Here is a 17,034-nt window from a genome sequence, read left to right as displayed (position 1 = left end):
TGGGCACCCTGACTGCTTCAGGCCAGCTTGGAGGCTGGGTCGGCTGCTGTGATGCAAGCACTGCTGCCATCTGTGCTTCCTGTTTGCAGGCAGAGCTGGTTTGGCAGGAGGGCATCTGGATCTGGGGAGGTGCCCCCCCCTCCCCGCAGTGTACAGGGCACTACTTTCTGCAGGGATAATGAGAAGTTAGGAAAGGCAGTGATGGTGAATCATGGGGAATGCCAACAAAGGAATGCAGGGAGGTAGGCTGGAGTCAGTCAAGCTGGCCAGGAAGCCAGGATGGTGAACTTGCTTCTCCCCAAACATGCCAGGGATCTTTACCCACCACAAGGGGCACAAGGCACAGATTGGCTAGGCATGAGAAAGACCCCACCCCCACAGAACAGACCCTGCAGGTACACTGGGGTCAGCACTGACTGCAAGGGGACAAAATGCCCTCTACTGAGTCCCCACCCTGCTCCCTTCAGCACAGCACCTCTACTGCCCCCCCCCCCCCCAAGCATTCAGAGCCAGCCCTGCCTGTCTGCTTTGCTCTGGGGCAGGTGCTGCCGGCTGCCTGAGCCGGAGAAGGGACTAACACTGCCTGGCTGTTGCCTTGTTCTATTACAGCTGGTTAAATCCACCTCTCAGCTGGAACCTCCTTCCCCCATTCAGCATCTTGGAGCCATTGTTTGCCTTGAAGCGAATCCCTGGGGAGGGAATGGTGGCAGGACAAGGGCCCAGCAGCTTCTGAAGCGAACACAGGCCTGGAGCATGGGGAGAACAGCGAGAGACACAGCCCTGCAGTTCCCATTCCAGCCAGGCGTGGGCCATGGCAACAGTTCACTGTCAGCTCATTAGTCACTGGGTGGTTTGGAAACCAGGGTGGAGCTGGCTCTGGGATGCTGGGGGAGGTGGGCACAGAGGGGCTGCCCCTGGGACCCACTGACTTTGACCCTACCCAGCAGAAACATGGGGCTCTTTGCTGGGCCCGGGGACCCTTTTCTCAGACCAGGAGCAGGGCCCAGATTAGGTGGGCAGGGGGTTGCTCCTGTAGCCCAGAAACAGCTGCCTTGGGGGGGGGGGGGCGTGGCTTTGATACAACCACAAGGCCCAGCAGAGGGGAACCGAAACTGATAGGGGGAAGGGATGCATTGGCAGAGCTGGGGGGCACAGCTGGGGGAGCTGCGGCTCAGCATTGAAAGCACTAGATCCCCTAGCATGTACCCCCCTCCACATACAACCCCATGGCCCAGGATCCCCCAACTGAGCCCTCCACAACCCTTCCTGCCCCCCAAGGCCCAGGATCTCCCAGTTGAGCCCCCCATTGTGTACCACCCCCATGGAGCAGGATCCCCAGTGACCCCTGTCTAGGAGGCTGCCAGAAGGGGTGGGGTCCCCGGTTCTGAGTTGCCCCAGCCCAGCCCGTCCCGCAGGCCGGCCACCACAGGCAGAGCCCCATTTTTTCACTTTTTTATTATAAAAACTCAGTTATCTTTTTTTCCTCTCCACTCGTTAAAATCACATTCAAAAATCGGCCAAAAAATTAATAACCCCAAGAAGAGACGGACCAGAAACCAATATTTACAGACACTGCAAGGGGGGAGAGGCAACCCCTCCCCCCAAGAAAATTGCCCCCCAAGGGGGAAAAAAAGAGCCATTGGCAAAACGGGCAGAACTCACCACACGGGGTGGGGGAGGGGGGCGCATGCAGCACAGCCAGGTTTGCATGCGGTTCGGGGCTAGGAGACAATGGAGACGTGGGGGGAACAGGGGAAGGGAGACCCTTCCCCCACTCCCCTTGCCAAATGCTCCCCCCATACCCTGCCCTCTCTCCTATCCCGCCATGGAGGGGGTGAAAAGGAACCCAGGGTTAAGTCACCCCAAGAGCCTCCTGCCCCTGGGGGGAGGGGGAGTGGGGGGGTTGGGTTATAACACTGAATGGGGGAGGGGAGAGGAGTAGGGTGTCTGGCTGGAGCGATAATACAGGGGGCTATGGATGGGAGGGGGCAGCACTCAGACACACAGCACTTGGTGTTGGCACTGGCCCCCCGGCTAGCTGAGCAACACCCTCCCCCCCCCCCCCCGCCACAAAGCTCGGCCCCCACCGCAGCCAGCTTGACAGCACTGGCATCAGGCAACTCTTCCTTCTCCTTTGGCACGAGGCCCAGGCGCCCCCAAGGCTAGGGCCCAGCAAAGCACCCATCTCCCTGGGAGGGCAGAGATGTGGCCCAATGGGGGCACTTTCACCTGCACAGACCTGGGTTTGGGTTTGGCATCGCTCATGGGTGAAACGAGTTGCCAGGTGAGGGACTGGCACCTTGCTATTTGGCACAATTTATTATAAATACCCTGGGGGACGGGCAACCCAGCAATGCAATAGCGGGGAGGGTGGGGCTGTGGGGTCAGGACTGAGGGGCACTGGCACAGTGGGGGCAAGAGCCCAGGGCTAGGGGCTGTCGGCATGGGCAGAGGCTGCTGGGGTGTGGAGGCATGGGTGTTTGCCTCCATCAGATAATTCATTGTTCATTCCTAATGTGACTCTTCCTCTTGGAGTCGGTGGCCCTCCAGCCTGATCCTGCCAGGCAGTTAAGCTCCTTCCACACCTAACCCCCACCCCTTTGGGCCCCTGGCCAATCCTGAGCCCTAAGGCTCGTGGATGGCACCGTGGGTCCTCAGCCATGGGACAGCATTGCTGGGGCTGGAATCCCTTCCAGTAATAGCTGGGAACGCATGGAGAAGGGACTGGAGGCAAATCTGTCCCCCATTCCCCAATGCTCACTGCATTCTACAGGCTGGGAAGGGCATGCCCTGGGCCATAACGCCCCTGCTGGCAGAGCCCTCTAGCGTGCCAGGGATCTGGGCCATGCCCCGCCCGAGCTCTCCAGCACCAGCAGCAATTTGATAATGGAGAGAGAAAGCAGGAAGTTAAGTGCCAAAGAGGAAGTTCCTCCCTGTAATCCCCGCATCCCCCATCCTGCTGGGGGCAGGGCCAGCATGGCCCCTGCCCCATGAGCTGAGATGGGAAGGAGAAGAGAAATGGATCCAGAAGGCAGGATCCATCCCCAAATCAGGGGAGGGGGGAGTCTGTCCCACCCCCTCCACATGCCCCGCCCCCTCCAGCAGGGGGCGGGGCGGGAGTCACAAGGATCAGCAAATTAACAGTTACGGTTCCGCTGGGGGTGCGAGTAAAACCCAACCCAATAAATTAAAGCCGGGGGAGAAGGGGGGCGTGGGGGTCAGAGGCCGTTGGCACTGGAGCGCTGCAGCAGTGGCACCTTGCTGAGCTCCACTATGGGCGAGCGTGGCTTGTTCTTCATCTTGGGCACCCGCTGCAGCAGCTGCTGGGCCTCGTGGTAGGCGTCGCGCAGCTCCTTCTTCCACTGCACCAGCTCAGGGTCGCTCTGCCGGGTGACAGGACGGGGGGTGGGGTTAGCCATGGGAGCACCACGGAGGGATCAGAGGTCATGGCCAGGGGGGCGGGGTTAGCCACAGGAGCAACACAGAGGGGTCAGGGGTCAGCCACAGAAGCACCACGGAGGGGTCAGAGATCACAGCCATGGGAGCACCACGGAGGGGTCTGGGCTCATGGACAGGATGCATTATTAACCATGGGAGCTCAGGACAGGGAAGGAGCAGCCCTAGGGAGTGGACAACCGGGATGGGGGGGCGGGGAACAGAGACATGGTGTAGCCCTGGCCCAGTAGAGGGTGCCAGTGGCAGGGGAGGGGGCGCACTCACATCACACTGCAGGATGAGCTGCCTGTGCTCCCGAGTCTTGAGGAGGATGCATTTGCGCTCCTTAATCTGAGTGTCCTCCACAGATTGGATCTCCTCCATGGTGAGCAGGGATTGCTGCAGGGGATAGAGCGCCAGGGGTTCAGAGAGAGACCATGGCTCCCCCCACCACTACCAAGAACCCCCGTCCCCAGGACCCCAGGCCCTGCCCTCAGCTCCCTACCGGGGATTCGCCCTCCCCTCGCCACTCCAGCCGGTTGGGGAACAGATAGAAGTATCGTCGCTGCCATGGAGTCAGGAAGGGGTTGCCCATCTTGGACATGTAGCCGTGCATGATGCAGTCCTTGCCCAGGGCGTAGTCTGTGCCGGGGAGAGACAGAGAGAGAGTCAGATCGCAGCACCAGCCAGCCATCAACACACAAGAAAGTGCCTGCAGGGGGCGCTGTAGAGAGCAGGGCAGGAATGCTGGCTGTGTGGGTACTTCCAGCTACTCCAGCCTCAGCCTCCCCCAGTGGGACACACTATAGGGAGGGGGGTTGGCTGTAGAGAAGGTGGGGAGTGATGATGAGTGGGGCTGGCCATGTGGGAAAGCTCCCAGCAGGTAGGGTGACCAGATGTCCCGATTTTATAGGGACAGTCCCGATTTTTGGGGCTTTTTCTTATTCAGGCTCCTATTACCCCTCACCCCCGTCCCGATTTTTCACACTTGCTGTCTGGTCACCCTACCAGCAGGGGACACTGTAGGGAGCAGGGTAGGCCCTGGTGGAGGATGGATCTCCCAGCAGGGGCACTGTGGGGAGCAGGAGCTGGCCATAGTAGGCATCTCCCAGCAGGGGGCACCGTGGGAAGCGGGGGCCGGCCGTGGCATGCATCTCCCAGCAGGGGGCACCGTGGAATGCATCTCCCAGCAGGGGGCACTGTGAGGAGCGGGGGCTGGCCATGGCATGCATCTCCCAGCAGGGGGCACCATGGGGAGGGGGCTCCCCCACTCACCCTCCTCATGGCCCAGCTGCTTGTTCTTGGCCTTCTTGCGGGTCTCCAGCTTGTCGGTCTCAGCATTGACAGCATCAAAGACAGTCTCCGTCACCTCCTGCTGCCAGCGCTCCGAGATGGTGAGCGGGAAGTTGCGGTACAGCTCTTGGTCGCTGTCCAACAGCTGGAGACGGACAGAAAGACTGCGGGTGGGCGGGCAGCTGGGGGCTCCCCCAACCCAGGTGGCTGGGTATCCCCCACACCCTCTCCCGGCTCTCTGAGGGAAGGGCTGGGTGGTTGGGGGGGGGGGGGGGGGAGCGGGAGGCTGGTGGGAAGGTGAAGGGACCTCCTCTCCCTCCACAATAGGGAACTGCGGCTCCAGAGAGAGTAAAGGGCCAGGTGGGAAGCAATGTTCCCCCTCTAATTTTTCCCATGCATGTGCAGAATGAATATTGGTGCACATAACAAAATTCATGTGGTGGGGCTGGGGCAGAGGATTGGGGTGCGAGGGAGGGGAGGAGAGGGCTCTGGGGTGGGGCTGGGGATGAGGGGCCAGGGCTGGGGCAGAGGATTGGAGTGCAGGCTCTAAGGTGGGGCCAGGGATGAGGGGTTTGGAGTGCAGGCTGCCCAGTGGCTACAGCGGGGAGAGATGACTCCCCTCAGCAGCATCTGGGCTGTGGGGGAAGAGGTGCCTTTCCCCCAGCTGCAGCAGATCTGGGCTTGTGCTGGGAGAGGGGATGGGAGCCTGCACCAGAGAGGGAGAGTAGCCTGCATGGCTCAGCCCTGCCCTTTCCAGCGGGGGACCTGTGCTAACCCCCATGAGGTCCCTCCGGTACCTTGATCCCTTTTGTGTCCTCTTCATCGAAAGATCCAATGTCGAAGGCGTCGGCCGCGTTCACCTCCCCACGTGGCGGGATCAGGGGCGGTGGGTACTGCGGGGTCAGGAGAGGCGTTAGAAAATCTGGGGGGACAGGACAGCAGCACCCGCCACATGCCCCTGTCCCTCTCCTTCCCCAGCCGCTCTCCCTACCCACCCCACTTACCTTCTGCAGGAAAACCATCTGCCAGTCCAGGCTCTGGAAGAAGGGATCCTCCTTCACCTCTTGTGCCCTGGGGAGGAAGACCAGGGGCGAGGTGGGTCAGCAGAGCTGGCCTGAGGGTCCCTCTGGCCCCCCACATGAGGGGCAAAGGATGCCACAACCTATGCTGGAGCCAAGAGGTCCAATTCTAGCAGGGGAAGGACTGGAGCATGGCGGTAGAGGCAGAGAGAGATGGGGCTGCCACGCCAGCAGGGGGAGCTCTGGAGCTATCTGTTCTAATAACACAGTGACTATTTCTGTAGGTCCTATGCAAACAGCGCCACTCAGGCTGAGGGATGGGTCTCTTCCAGTTGGGGGACGATAGCCCAATGCACCCATCCTTCCTGGGCTGGCTCCTGCCACGTGCTTGCTGGGTCCCCAGGATGTGGCAAAGCCCCCCTGCTCCCCAGTCACGGACTCACCCATGCCCCATGCAGCCCAGCCTCCGGTTGACGTCTCTCTGGAGCAGCCCTTCCAGCAGGGAGCGCAGCTGAGGCGAGAAGGAGTCGGGCAACTCTACAGGCTGTGGGGGAGGGGAGAGGATTATTTTATGGGGCGGGGCCAATTCCCAGCCCTGGGAGCAGGACAGACCCTTCCTGGGGCTGGAGGGACACTGCAGTTCCAAATCCAGCCAGCAGGGGGCAGTTGTGCACACACACACACACACACACACACACACACACAATCCCAGCCAGCGGCTGAAGGGCGGGGCCAGGCTCGGGTCCATGGAGTGGGGTGTGTATGGTTGGGCTAGGCAGGGCCCTGGCTGAGGACCAGAGGGACGGGCGGCAGGTACAATGGGCTCAGAGCTGAAGAGCAGGGCTGTTCCTGGCCTGGAGCGACAGGGCACTGGCTTGTGCAGATGGGTCGGGGCCCCTCTCCGTGCAGCCCTGAAGAGGGCAGAGATCCTGTCTGCGCCTGATCCCCCCGCCAGAGCTCCCCCACTCACCATGGTCAGGGTCATGCGGTCGATCTCATGTTTGTCCTTGGTCTTGTGCTGCCGGAAGGGGCTGTGCCTGCGATGGGAGGGGAGAGGGTGGTCACACGCTGCCCATGCCATACCTCTGCCCCACGGGTGCCTCTGTCCCACATGCACCCCCTCCTTCCCCCAAGATCGCTTGCTCACTCACCCCCGCAGCAGCTTGAAGAGCATGCAGCCCAGGGAGAACCAGTCAGCACTGCTGTCATATGCCACACCCTTCTGCAGCACCTCTGGCGCCATGTACCCATGCGTGCCACTGTGGGAGCATGTGGGGGGAGAGAGATAGACAGAGAAGGGGGTCAGAGTACAACAGAGCCATGGCCCAGCCCAGGAGCTGAAGTGCCACACTCTCCCTGCAGGGGGCGCCAAAGAGCCATCACAGAACCACTACAAACCCAGCCTCTCCCAGCAGGGAGTGCTGCAGGGGGCAGGGCAGGAGCGCTGGCTGTGAAGGGAGCTCCCAGCTACTCCAGCCCCAGCCTCTCCCAGCCTGGGGCACTGTAGGGAGCGGGCAGGGGGCACTGACTGTGAAGGGAGCTCCTGGACACTCACACACTGGCATGAGGTTTCTTCTTGGAAAAATCACAGGCCAGTCCCAGGTCCGAGATCCTGACGTGACCGAACTCGTCCAGCAGGATGTTTGCTGGCTGCAGAGAGAGGAGAGCAGCCCCATGAGCCAGGGTGATGGGACAGGGAGACCCAGGTTGGGGATGGTGGGGAAATGCAGCATCTGAAATGCTCTGTGAATGGGAGGGAAGCCAGCGGGTGGGAGCTGGGCAAAGCCAGTCCCTCACTCCTGCCCTTCTCCCCTTAACTTCACCAACCATGAAGGTGGGGTCCTGGAATGGGGGCTCTGCTCTCACCCTGAGATCTCCAAGCACCCCCCCATGGGGGCTGAGCAGATGGGAACCCCAGGAGGGAGCAGGCAGGATTACCCTGAGGTCCTAGCATGGGAGAACCCCCGTGGTGGAAGGGGTGGGACTCCGGGACAGGGCGGGTTTACCTTAAGGTCCAGGTGTGGGAGGATGGGAGATACCAGTGGTGGGAGGAGAAGGGTGTGATGCTGGCAAACCAGGTGCCGGCTCTTGCCAAGGCTTTAGGCCTCAGCCAAGCACAGACATATTCATTGCTGGAAACCTGTCCAGCTCACCTGTGTGTCAGTATGGGTCAGACAGGTGTCGGGCTTATAACAATATATTTAGGCTTCATGAAATGCTTGTACGTTGCTACATGTATTAATCCTGCTTATAATGTCTGTATCCCAAGTTGTCAGGTGAAACTTAAGTGTTTGCTGTAGAGCTATAAAATTTTTGCTCTGAATTATGTAACTCACCAGACAAGAACAAAACTTTGCCTAGTGCAAAATGCTAAATCGCTACGAAAGGCATTACCTCTTGCCCATCAGGAAGGGCTATCAAAACTAAATGACTCACTGTGGGACATCACAATACAAAGACTGCTACTTGCCCCTGCACAAGCTATGTGCAAAAGGCTCATCCCATCAGCTTGAATTCTGGAAGAACAAAATAAAGATAGCAGACATGAAAATTTTTGATCTCTTTGCTGTTTGGCCTCTCACAGGACTGGAGCCAGGAAACAGAAGCAGAGATCTCCAGGGTCAACCTGGGTTAGCCCTAAAAGACATTCAGAGGTCACAGATTACTACATCTCTGTCAGTTTTTGGAACCATAGACTGCAACTCATTGGTGTATACATGTTTGTCTGCTCTAATTTGTAAGTAACTCACTCATTTCTTTTTCCTAGTTAATAAATCCTTAGTTCGTTTACTATAGGACTGGCTACAGGCATTGTCTTTGGTGTGAGATCTGAGGTACAGATTGACTTGGGGGAAGTGTCTGATCTCTCGGGACTAGAAGAACCTGAATATTTTGTGAGCTTTGGTGTATAGCAACGAACCATCACTAAGTCCAGCTGGCCTGGAGGCAACATAGACTGGCATGCCCAAGGGGACTGGCTGTGACTCCATGGTAAGACTGGTATAGTGCTTTAGGAGTTCACAGTTGTTTACGGGGTTAGTGAAACGTAATTATAGAACATCCCCACCCCCATGGGTCTCTGCCCTGAGGTTGTGAACCACTCCAGTCAGCGTGACACTAAGGTTCTGGTGTGGGAGGATGGACAACCAAGGTGGGAGGAGGAGGGGTTACCTTGAGATCCCAGTGTGGGAGGAGGGGACACCCATGGTGGGATGGGGCAGGGCTCCAGGAGGGGATGGGATTACCTTGAGGTCCTGGTGTGGGAGGGTGGGAGACACCCCTCCATGGTGGGAGGGGGTGGGGCTACCTTGAGGTCCCGGTACACCACGAAGCGGTTGTGCATGTGCTCCAGGCCCAGGATGATCTCGGCCGCGTAGAAGCGCATCTCGGCCTCAGAAAAGACCCCGTGCTGAGACAGGTGGTAATGCAAGTCGCCCCCTGCATGAGACAGCCGACATCCTGGTCAACACAAGGCCCTGCCCCACAGGAAAGACAACGTGGGCCATGCAGGGGGTGGCAGTGTTGCCTAGTGGCTAGAACACCAGGCTGGGAGCTATAACTCCTGGGTTCAATCCCCAGCCCTACCACAGGCTCCTTGGGCAAATCACATCCACGCTCCATGCCCTGGTTCCCCTCCCGCTCTTTGTCTGTGTGGTCAGCAAGCTCTTTGGGCATGCACTCTCTCACTAAGCATGTGCAGCACCGGACAGTGGCGCGTAGCTTGAGACCGGGTGTATTATTAATTGTAAGGGGGGGCAGTGTGGGGGCTGGGGGGTTCCCCAAGGATAGCAGGGGGTTCTCACCATTCATCAGGTCCAGGATGAAGCTGAGTTTGTCAGGGGTATGGAAGGCGTAGGACATACACACGATGAAGGGGCAGTCCTGGGACGAGAGGGCGAGATGGATCACCCACCGAAAGAGGGAACCCCACAAACTGCACCACCACAGGCTCCACCCCCCCCCCATGCTCCATCCCTCCCCCACACTTCTCCCTACATGCTGCCCCCTATATTCCCCCTTGCATTGCCCTCCCATAGATTCCCCCTCCCACCACACTGCCCCACGTGCTGCCCCCGCCCTACTGCATGTTCCCCTGCAGGCTGCTCCCCACCAACCTCCACGCTGCCCCACCCCTCAATCCTCTCTGTGTGCTCCCACCCCTAACATGTTGCCCCCTCAAACTCCGTCCCCCTCATGTGCTCCTGACCGCTCATCTGCACCCCACTTGCTCTGAGCACACTCACTCCTGCCCTCCCCTGTGCTAACCGCCTCCACTGCTGTCCCCAGACCTAGGCCCCCTCTTTACCTTAGATTGGTCTTGCCCTGTTCTGACACACCCCCACCCCATGTATGCCCTGTAGCGAGGCTGGCCTGGTCAGGCAGGCCCCATGGCTGCGGTGCCTGGCTTGTGGAGAGCTATTCTCACCCCGGTGCTGACGAGAGACAGCATGATGCGCTCATTTAGGGCCAGCGTCTCCCCCTGCTTCATCTTAATGCGCTTCTTGTCCAGACATTTCATGGCGTACCTGCCCCAAGAGAGAGAAAATAATCCCTGCTGCTATCCCCAAGGCAAATCTCCACACTCCTCTTCCCTCCGCCCCTGCCTCCCACAGCAATTCCCTCACCCCGGTATCCTTCCGCCTCCCATGGCAAATCTCCATGCCTGTTGCACATGGTATCCCTCCACCTCCCACAGCAAATCCCCGTATCCCTCCACCTCCTGTGGCCATGGCAATCCCTCCCCTGCCGCGCAAAAAACCCTGTCTCCCCCATGGTCATGGCAACCTCAGTAATGACAAGTATCCTTTCATCTCTCCTACTTTCACAGTACCCTCCTTCTCATTGAAGGTATCCCTCCGCCTGTCATGGCCAGGGCAACACCAGCACCACTGGTATCCTCCCTTGCCCCGGGACCACAACAACCCTCCCTCACTCTCACAGCTCCAGCCCCCTCAGCTCCAGCCACCCCCCCCCATTCCTCCCGTGAAACCCAACAGATACCCCTCCCCACCAGATATCCCTGTCTCCCGGCTATAATACACACACACTCCCCAGATTCCCAGCAGATATCCCCCGCCTCCTGGCTATAATATCCCCCACCCCAATGCCTAGACAATCCCAGCAGATATCCTTCCACCTCCCGAGTATAATACCACCCCTCCCCCTGTCCCCCCCAGATTCCTAGCAGATATCCCTCCACATCCTGACTATAATACCCCACCCCCAGGGGAATCCCAGCAGATATCCCGCGCAGTTCAGCTCCCCGGGGCCCCACCCCTGGTGTTGGCTAATTACATTTTGCCCGTGTCCGCTTTCCGACAACCATACACCTCTCCAAAGCCGCCGCGGCCGATGATCCGGTGCACACTGAAGTCGTTCATGGTCAGCTGGGCCCACGGCATGGGGAGAGCGGGTGAGGGTGGGGAGGAATCCAGACATTAATTGTATTGTACTGCCGCAAACTCATGGCACATCGCACAGTGCAGCGTGGGCTCTCAGAGCACCCCATGCCTAGGCAGGGAGTGAGAGGCTGGGCTTGGCATTAAGGCCTCAGACTTAGAACTCCTGGATTCAGTTCCCAGCTCTGCCACTGACTCCCTAGGTGATGTGGAGCAAGTCACTCTCCCTTCCGCCATCCCATTTGTGCCTCGGTTTCCTCAGATACAAAGCAGGGAGAATAATCTGTCCTATGTCTGGATTGTATATTCGCGGGGGGTGGGGGAGACAGGCCCAGCTTTTCTCTATGTGTGCATGTATGCAGAGCACCCAGCACAATGACAACCATTCATCGAAACAATAGCACCTGTTCCCTGGCCATTCCCACCGATGCAAGCACTTTCATTGTAGAATTGAGGGAAAACCTCCCCTCCACCCCGTGCTCCCCCTAAGCCCTGGAGGAGGAGTGGTGGCTTGGATCTCAACCTGCATCTGAATTTTAGGGCTCGCACAATACGAGCCAGGGAGCCCCAGCTTGCAGTGTGGCAGGGCTGAGGAGACCCCTTGCCTCCAGGGCCAAGCAGAGAATAGGAGGGTGTGGGACAGATCCCAGGGTGAGGTGATGTTAAAGGAGGGCACTGGGGAATAGTCTTAAGGGTGGCACCCCCCCAAACTTATCCCTTCACCCTGGGACACCTCCCTCCCCTATGGGTTTAAGGTCCCTGCCCCACAGCTACTGCCCCCCACAGTCTCCCCCACAACGAGCATAGCCCCAGGGGGTGGGATGATTCGGTAGCAGTGGGGTTAGGTTGGGACCCGGGAGCTCCACAGGGAGCTGGGCGGTGGGGTAGGGGCAGTGGGGGTCACTGTGCTGGGCAAGGGGCACATGGAAATGGGATGCAGTTCCAGACAAGTTTACATCCCAAATACAAATCGCCAATCCTCCCAGGCCAAGCCCCCCAAGATGGACTACAGCCCCCTCCCTTGCTCAGGCCAGGCCCCCCCCAAGATAGAACCTGCCACTCTATAAGTGCATGGTGTACCCACACTTTGAATACTGAGTGCAGTTCTGGTCACCCCAATCAAAAAATTATAAGTTAGAACCGGAAAAAGTTCAAAGAAGGGCAACAAAAATGATGAGAGGTCGGGAAAAGCTTCCATATGAGGAGAGATTAAAATGACTGGGACTGTTCAACTTAGAAAAGAGACGACTAAGGGGGGATATGCTGGTGGCCTATTAAATCATGACTGGTGTGGAGAAAGTGAATAAGGAAGCGTTATTTACCCCTTCATATAACACAAGAACCAGTGGTCACCCAGTGAAATTACTAGGCAGCAGGTTTTAAAAAACATAAGGAAGTGCTTCACACAACGCACAGTCAGCCTGTGGAACTCTTTGCCAGGGGATGTTGTGACAGCCAATAATATAGGTCCATCAGTGGTTATTAGTCAAGACCCCCTGCTCTGGATGTCCCTAAACCTCTGTTTGCCAGAAGCTGGGACTGGATGACAGAGGATGGCTCACTGGATAATTGCCCTGTTCTGTTCATTCTCTCTGAAGCACCTGGCACTGGCCACTGTCTGCAGACATCATAATGGGCTAGATGGACCATTGGTCTGGCCGTTCTTATGCCCTGGGAGACACTCACATGGATGTTCAGCTCCACATTCTTCCACTGGCAGAAGCGGGTGAATTTGTCACTATAACAAAACAGAAAGAGGAGAAAAAACTACAGAGGCCCCCACAGAGAGACCCACCCATGGGCCTGCAGAGACACCATCACCCCAGCCTGCAGAGACCGCCCCTGCATAGCTCTGCAGCAAGACCACCCATCCCTCTCACCCAGAAAGACCCCCATAGTTCTGCAGAGAGACACCCCATACCTCCTCCCAGAGAGACCCCTGCAGAGAGAGGTTGCTCATCCCCCCAACCAGAGAGACTCCCTCAGCCCTGTGCAGAGACCTCCCCATTCCCCGCCTGCCATGGTCCCTGCAGAAAGAGAACCTACAGGCCCACAGCCAGCCCCCACGGCAGGTGGCTCCTCTCACCTCTCGATGAATTTCTGGAAGATGGCCCCATGCAGGTTCTGGCAGATCTCCTCAATGTACGGCTGGGGAGACATGGGGGTCAGCGCGGGGAAGAGAGGAATCAGCAGGGAACCCCACCCACCCCCAGTGGGATGGGCCATGTCAGGAAATTCCTTTCCCCTCTCCTACCTGTACTGGGGAATCCTCCCCCAGGGGAAGTGGGATGGGACACCCTTCTCTTGGGGACTGTCAACCCCCCTGCTCTCCCCTGCATCAGAGCTTCTTAGTATCTCTCCCTCCCCTGGCCGACAGGGCAGCCCCACCCACCTTACCCATCCCCAACAGCAACCCCCTCCCACACAGCACCAGGAAGGGGCAAGAGACCAGGCTAGAGGGGCTCATTGCTCTGATCTGGTGCAGCTGAGGAGGAAATATTGTGCTAGGTGGGCCCATGGGACTGATTGGTGTAGCGCTACCCTAGAGGGGCCTATAGGGCTGGCTCAGCACCAAAGGGGTCCCTGGGGCTAGAGGGGCCCGTAGGGCTGGCCTGGCACCTCAAGGGCCTGTGGGGCTGTCCCTGTGGGGACGGTAGGGAGATGGGGGTGGGGACACACACCTGGAATAGGTCTGGTGGCACCTGCTTCTTGCTGAGCCGGCTCTGCACATGCTCTGTGGCGCTCTTGGAGAAGGGCTGCAGGGAAAGCAGTGGAGAAATGAAAGCCTGTGTGGCCCTCACAACCCCTCTCGGGTGGTCAGGGCAGGTCCGGGGGCTGGGTTATCCCCACCCCCATCCCACGGTAGCTCACAGGGCAGGGCTGGGGCACCAGGGGAGACCCTGAACTATATGAACAAGGAGAAATCCAACTCTCAGGCCAGGATGGGAGGACTGGGGGAGCAGTGTAGGGTCCCCATCCAGGGCAGGGTCTGTGACTGCTTCAGGGTCACCTGTGAGGCAGAGTTCCTGAATGTCTTCGGGGTCCCTTCTGGAGATTTCTGGGGTCCCCCTGGGCAGGGTCTGGGGTCCCCCTCGGGCAAGGTCTGTGGTGATTTTTGAGGTGTCTCCCCCCGGCAAGGTCTATGGTGGTTTCTGGGTCCCCCCCGGAGTGGCGCACTCACGTGGGAGCAGGACAGCAGCTCCTTCATGATGTACTGGTCAAAAATCTGGCGGCTCTTGGCAGCTCGATCCTCCTCTGAGTCCAGCTTCTCATATTTCTTAATCTGGGAGGCAGGGGGCACAGTGTCACCGTGAGGCAGGCTGCAAAGCCATGGCTGGGAGCCCCCAACACCCCAGAGGGCAGGGGAGCCTTCCAGCAACCACTCTAACACCCCACAGGGTGGGAATTTACCCTTCCCCTCCCTGCTGGGTGGGGATAGGGAAACCCCGGTGTGTCAGCCCCCACAAGGCCTCACCTCTTCATAGAACTCCACGAGTGGCTTGGCCTCCTCCACCTGATTCAGGCAGAAATCCCGGAACAGCAGGTACCCTGGGAAACAGGGAGAGAGTCAGGGCCCCAGAGCCCTGAAACCGGCCCCTAATCTCCAGAGCCAGCCAGCCCCCCATCCTGGGACTGGATAGTAGCCAGTGCCCTCTAGAGGGCAAAGGCCCCATGTCCCATTCCCTGCACCCGAGTCATGCAATCCCTCCTGACTCCCTCAGATCCAGCTCCCGTCTATATCAGTGGTAGCAACAGTGGACTATTTTCTGCCCAGCACCCTTAGTGTGGTCACTGCCAGAGAGGGCTGATTCCCCACAATGGGACAGTAGCAGCAGGCCTCTCCCCAGAGCCAGGCTGGGCCACAAGGCTCTCTGGGTGGCTCCATCCTAGCCCTGGGGGCCCTGCGGTTAAACGGCTCCAGGTGCTGCCAGCTCCCACTCCGCTGGGTAGGCTGCAGTTCACAGGGTTAGTTGGGCAAGAGGCCAGGCGGTGCGGAGCAGGCAGGGGAGCACGGGGGAGGAGGCAGGGGAGCACGGGGCGTACTGGCGCGGAAACCACAAACGCCAGCGTGGGCGGGGAAGGAAGTGACAGGGGCTTCCTGCTGGAGGCCGTTAGCTACCAATGGCAGAAAGGGGAAGTGTCCCACCACGCCAGCCAGGGGGCCCGGGGAAAAAACCACTGGAGACCCCCAGCCGCTTAGAAACCTGTCTGACTGGTGGATCCTGGCCCCTATCTCCAAGCCCCCGGCAATCCCCATTTCTGACCTTCCCCCATGGATCCCCATCCACCAGAGACCCCAGCCCCTGACTCCAATCCCCTTCCCAAACCCAGCCCACTGGGGACTCCTCCCCCCTCCCAATCCTGACACCACCACCCCAAAGATCCCAACCCACCAGGTACCCTCCACTCCCAGGAAGCCCCAACTGACCAGGACGACTCCGGATTCCTAACCCTCACCCAACTCCACCCCACCCTACCCCAGCCCCCAACACCAACTCCAAACCCAAACCCACTGGGGAACCCCAGCCTCCTCCCATCCCCCACCAAAACATGACACCCCCAATCCTGCCACACAGCTCTACCCACCCAACAAACCCACCCCCCGACCCCAAACCCACCCTTCTCCCAGCTCACCACCTGATTGGGGTCACCACCTGACCCTTCCCTCCAACCCCCACCCTGGGATTCTCCCCCCAACTGGAAAATCTCACCAAGTGCCCCCCTTTCCAGTCCACACCCCCTGCCCCAGCCAGAGACCCGAGAGAGGGATCTGGGCCTGGGGGGGGGGGTGGAGAGGGGGCGGGGGGTAGGAACTGCCCAAGCCACACAAAGAGGAAGGAGAATTTCCTCTTGCGCTTCAGCACCCTCCACCCGTGTTCACAGCCAGTCTCTTGCCTCCCCCAGAGCTGGAGCTGTGCAGCGAGGAGCACGGCCAGCCCTGGGGACAGGTGTGAGCACAGAGCCCCCACAGCTCTAGTAAAAAGAACAGGAGTACTTGTGGCACCTTAGAGACTAACACATTTATTTGAGCATAAGCTTTCGTGGGCTACAGCCCACTTCTTCGGATGTAGCCCATGAAAGCTTATGCTCAAATAAATTTGTTAGTCTCTAAGGTGCCACAAGTACTCCTCTTCTTTCTGCGGATACAGATTAACAAGGCTACTACTCTGAAACACAGCTCTAGTGGTGCCCTTCAATCCTGACCCGCAGCCCCCTGTTAGACCAGCGCTGGGCTCCCTCCCACAATCCTGCTGTTGTCCTCAATCCCAACCTGCCCAGACACACAGTTACACCAAGGGCCTGGGAGGAGGGGGATATGCATGGGTGTACCTGTGTGTGTGTCTGTGCATCCCCTGCAGCACTTCACCCCCACCCCCTCCACTCACCGATCTTCTGAGAAAAGATCTTGTCAAAGGTCACTTCGCCCCGGTCCTCCAGGTATTTCTGCATGACGCTGCGGATGCTGGCAAGACACGCAGCACACAAGGGATTAATCGGGATACCCACCCCTCACTCTTGTTCCCTCCCCCAGTATAAACCACCTGGGCCCATTTGGATTCTGGATCTACATGCCTGGGGGTGTCGGAACAGGCATCTCCCCGCCGGAACCCCAGGCTTTCCCAGGTTGGGGATTTTAATATTTGCTTTTCCCCCTGAACCGAACCTTCTTTGACTTTCCAATATTTATTGGTTTGTTAAATTTCAGCTCCCTTTAAGACCCTTCCCTCCCTTCAGCTGCAGCTTCACCAAGTTTTTTGGGTGAAAATTTCCCTGTTTGTTTAAACAACAGCCACATGGCAGCATCAGTCACTCACTAGCACATCCATTAAGTAGTCATCCAAAGGCCCCAGTTGAGACCAGAGCCCCATCATGCCAGGCACAGTACA

At 58.7% G+C, this 17,034-nt stretch overlaps 1 protein-coding gene across 1 annotated transcript in view; it reads right to left on the bottom strand.

The window, feature by feature from the left end:
- Nucleotides 1-1,436: 1,436 nt before the first annotated feature.
- Nucleotides 1,437-17,034, bottom strand: part of GRK2 (G protein-coupled receptor kinase 2) — a 20,600-nt gene continuing 5,002 nt past the window's right edge. The window contains exons 2-21 of the mRNA XM_005280516.5: nucleotides 16,534-16,610; nucleotides 14,622-14,695; nucleotides 14,328-14,429; nucleotides 13,828-13,902; nucleotides 13,233-13,294; nucleotides 12,833-12,884; nucleotides 11,043-11,134; nucleotides 10,174-10,273; nucleotides 9,551-9,629; nucleotides 9,055-9,185; nucleotides 7,303-7,397; nucleotides 6,899-7,006; nucleotides 6,718-6,784; nucleotides 6,191-6,291; nucleotides 5,733-5,799; nucleotides 5,526-5,621; nucleotides 4,711-4,873; nucleotides 3,941-4,077; nucleotides 3,721-3,834; nucleotides 1,437-3,383 (exon numbers count right to left, since the gene is read on the bottom strand). Of these exons, the coding sequence (XP_005280573.2) occupies nucleotides 3,219-3,383; nucleotides 3,721-3,834; nucleotides 3,941-4,077; nucleotides 4,711-4,873; nucleotides 5,526-5,621; nucleotides 5,733-5,799; nucleotides 6,191-6,291; nucleotides 6,718-6,784; nucleotides 6,899-7,006; nucleotides 7,303-7,397; nucleotides 9,055-9,185; nucleotides 9,551-9,629; nucleotides 10,174-10,273; nucleotides 11,043-11,134; nucleotides 12,833-12,884; nucleotides 13,233-13,294; nucleotides 13,828-13,902; nucleotides 14,328-14,429; nucleotides 14,622-14,695; nucleotides 16,534-16,610 (1,957 nt within the window). The 3' untranslated portion in view covers nucleotides 1,437-3,218. The remainder of the gene's footprint in view (nucleotides 3,384-3,720; nucleotides 3,835-3,940; nucleotides 4,078-4,710; nucleotides 4,874-5,525; nucleotides 5,622-5,732; nucleotides 5,800-6,190; nucleotides 6,292-6,717; nucleotides 6,785-6,898; nucleotides 7,007-7,302; nucleotides 7,398-9,054; nucleotides 9,186-9,550; nucleotides 9,630-10,173; nucleotides 10,274-11,042; nucleotides 11,135-12,832; nucleotides 12,885-13,232; nucleotides 13,295-13,827; nucleotides 13,903-14,327; nucleotides 14,430-14,621; nucleotides 14,696-16,533; nucleotides 16,611-17,034) is intronic.

Source organism: Chrysemys picta, chromosome 4, assembly GCF_011386835.1.
Source record: "Chrysemys picta bellii isolate R12L10 chromosome 4, ASM1138683v2, whole genome shotgun sequence".
Taxonomy (NCBI): Eukaryota; Metazoa; Chordata; order Testudines; family Emydidae; genus Chrysemys; species Chrysemys picta.
Note: the sequence above shows the minus strand (reverse complement) of the source record. Positions and strands in the feature narration are given on the sequence as shown.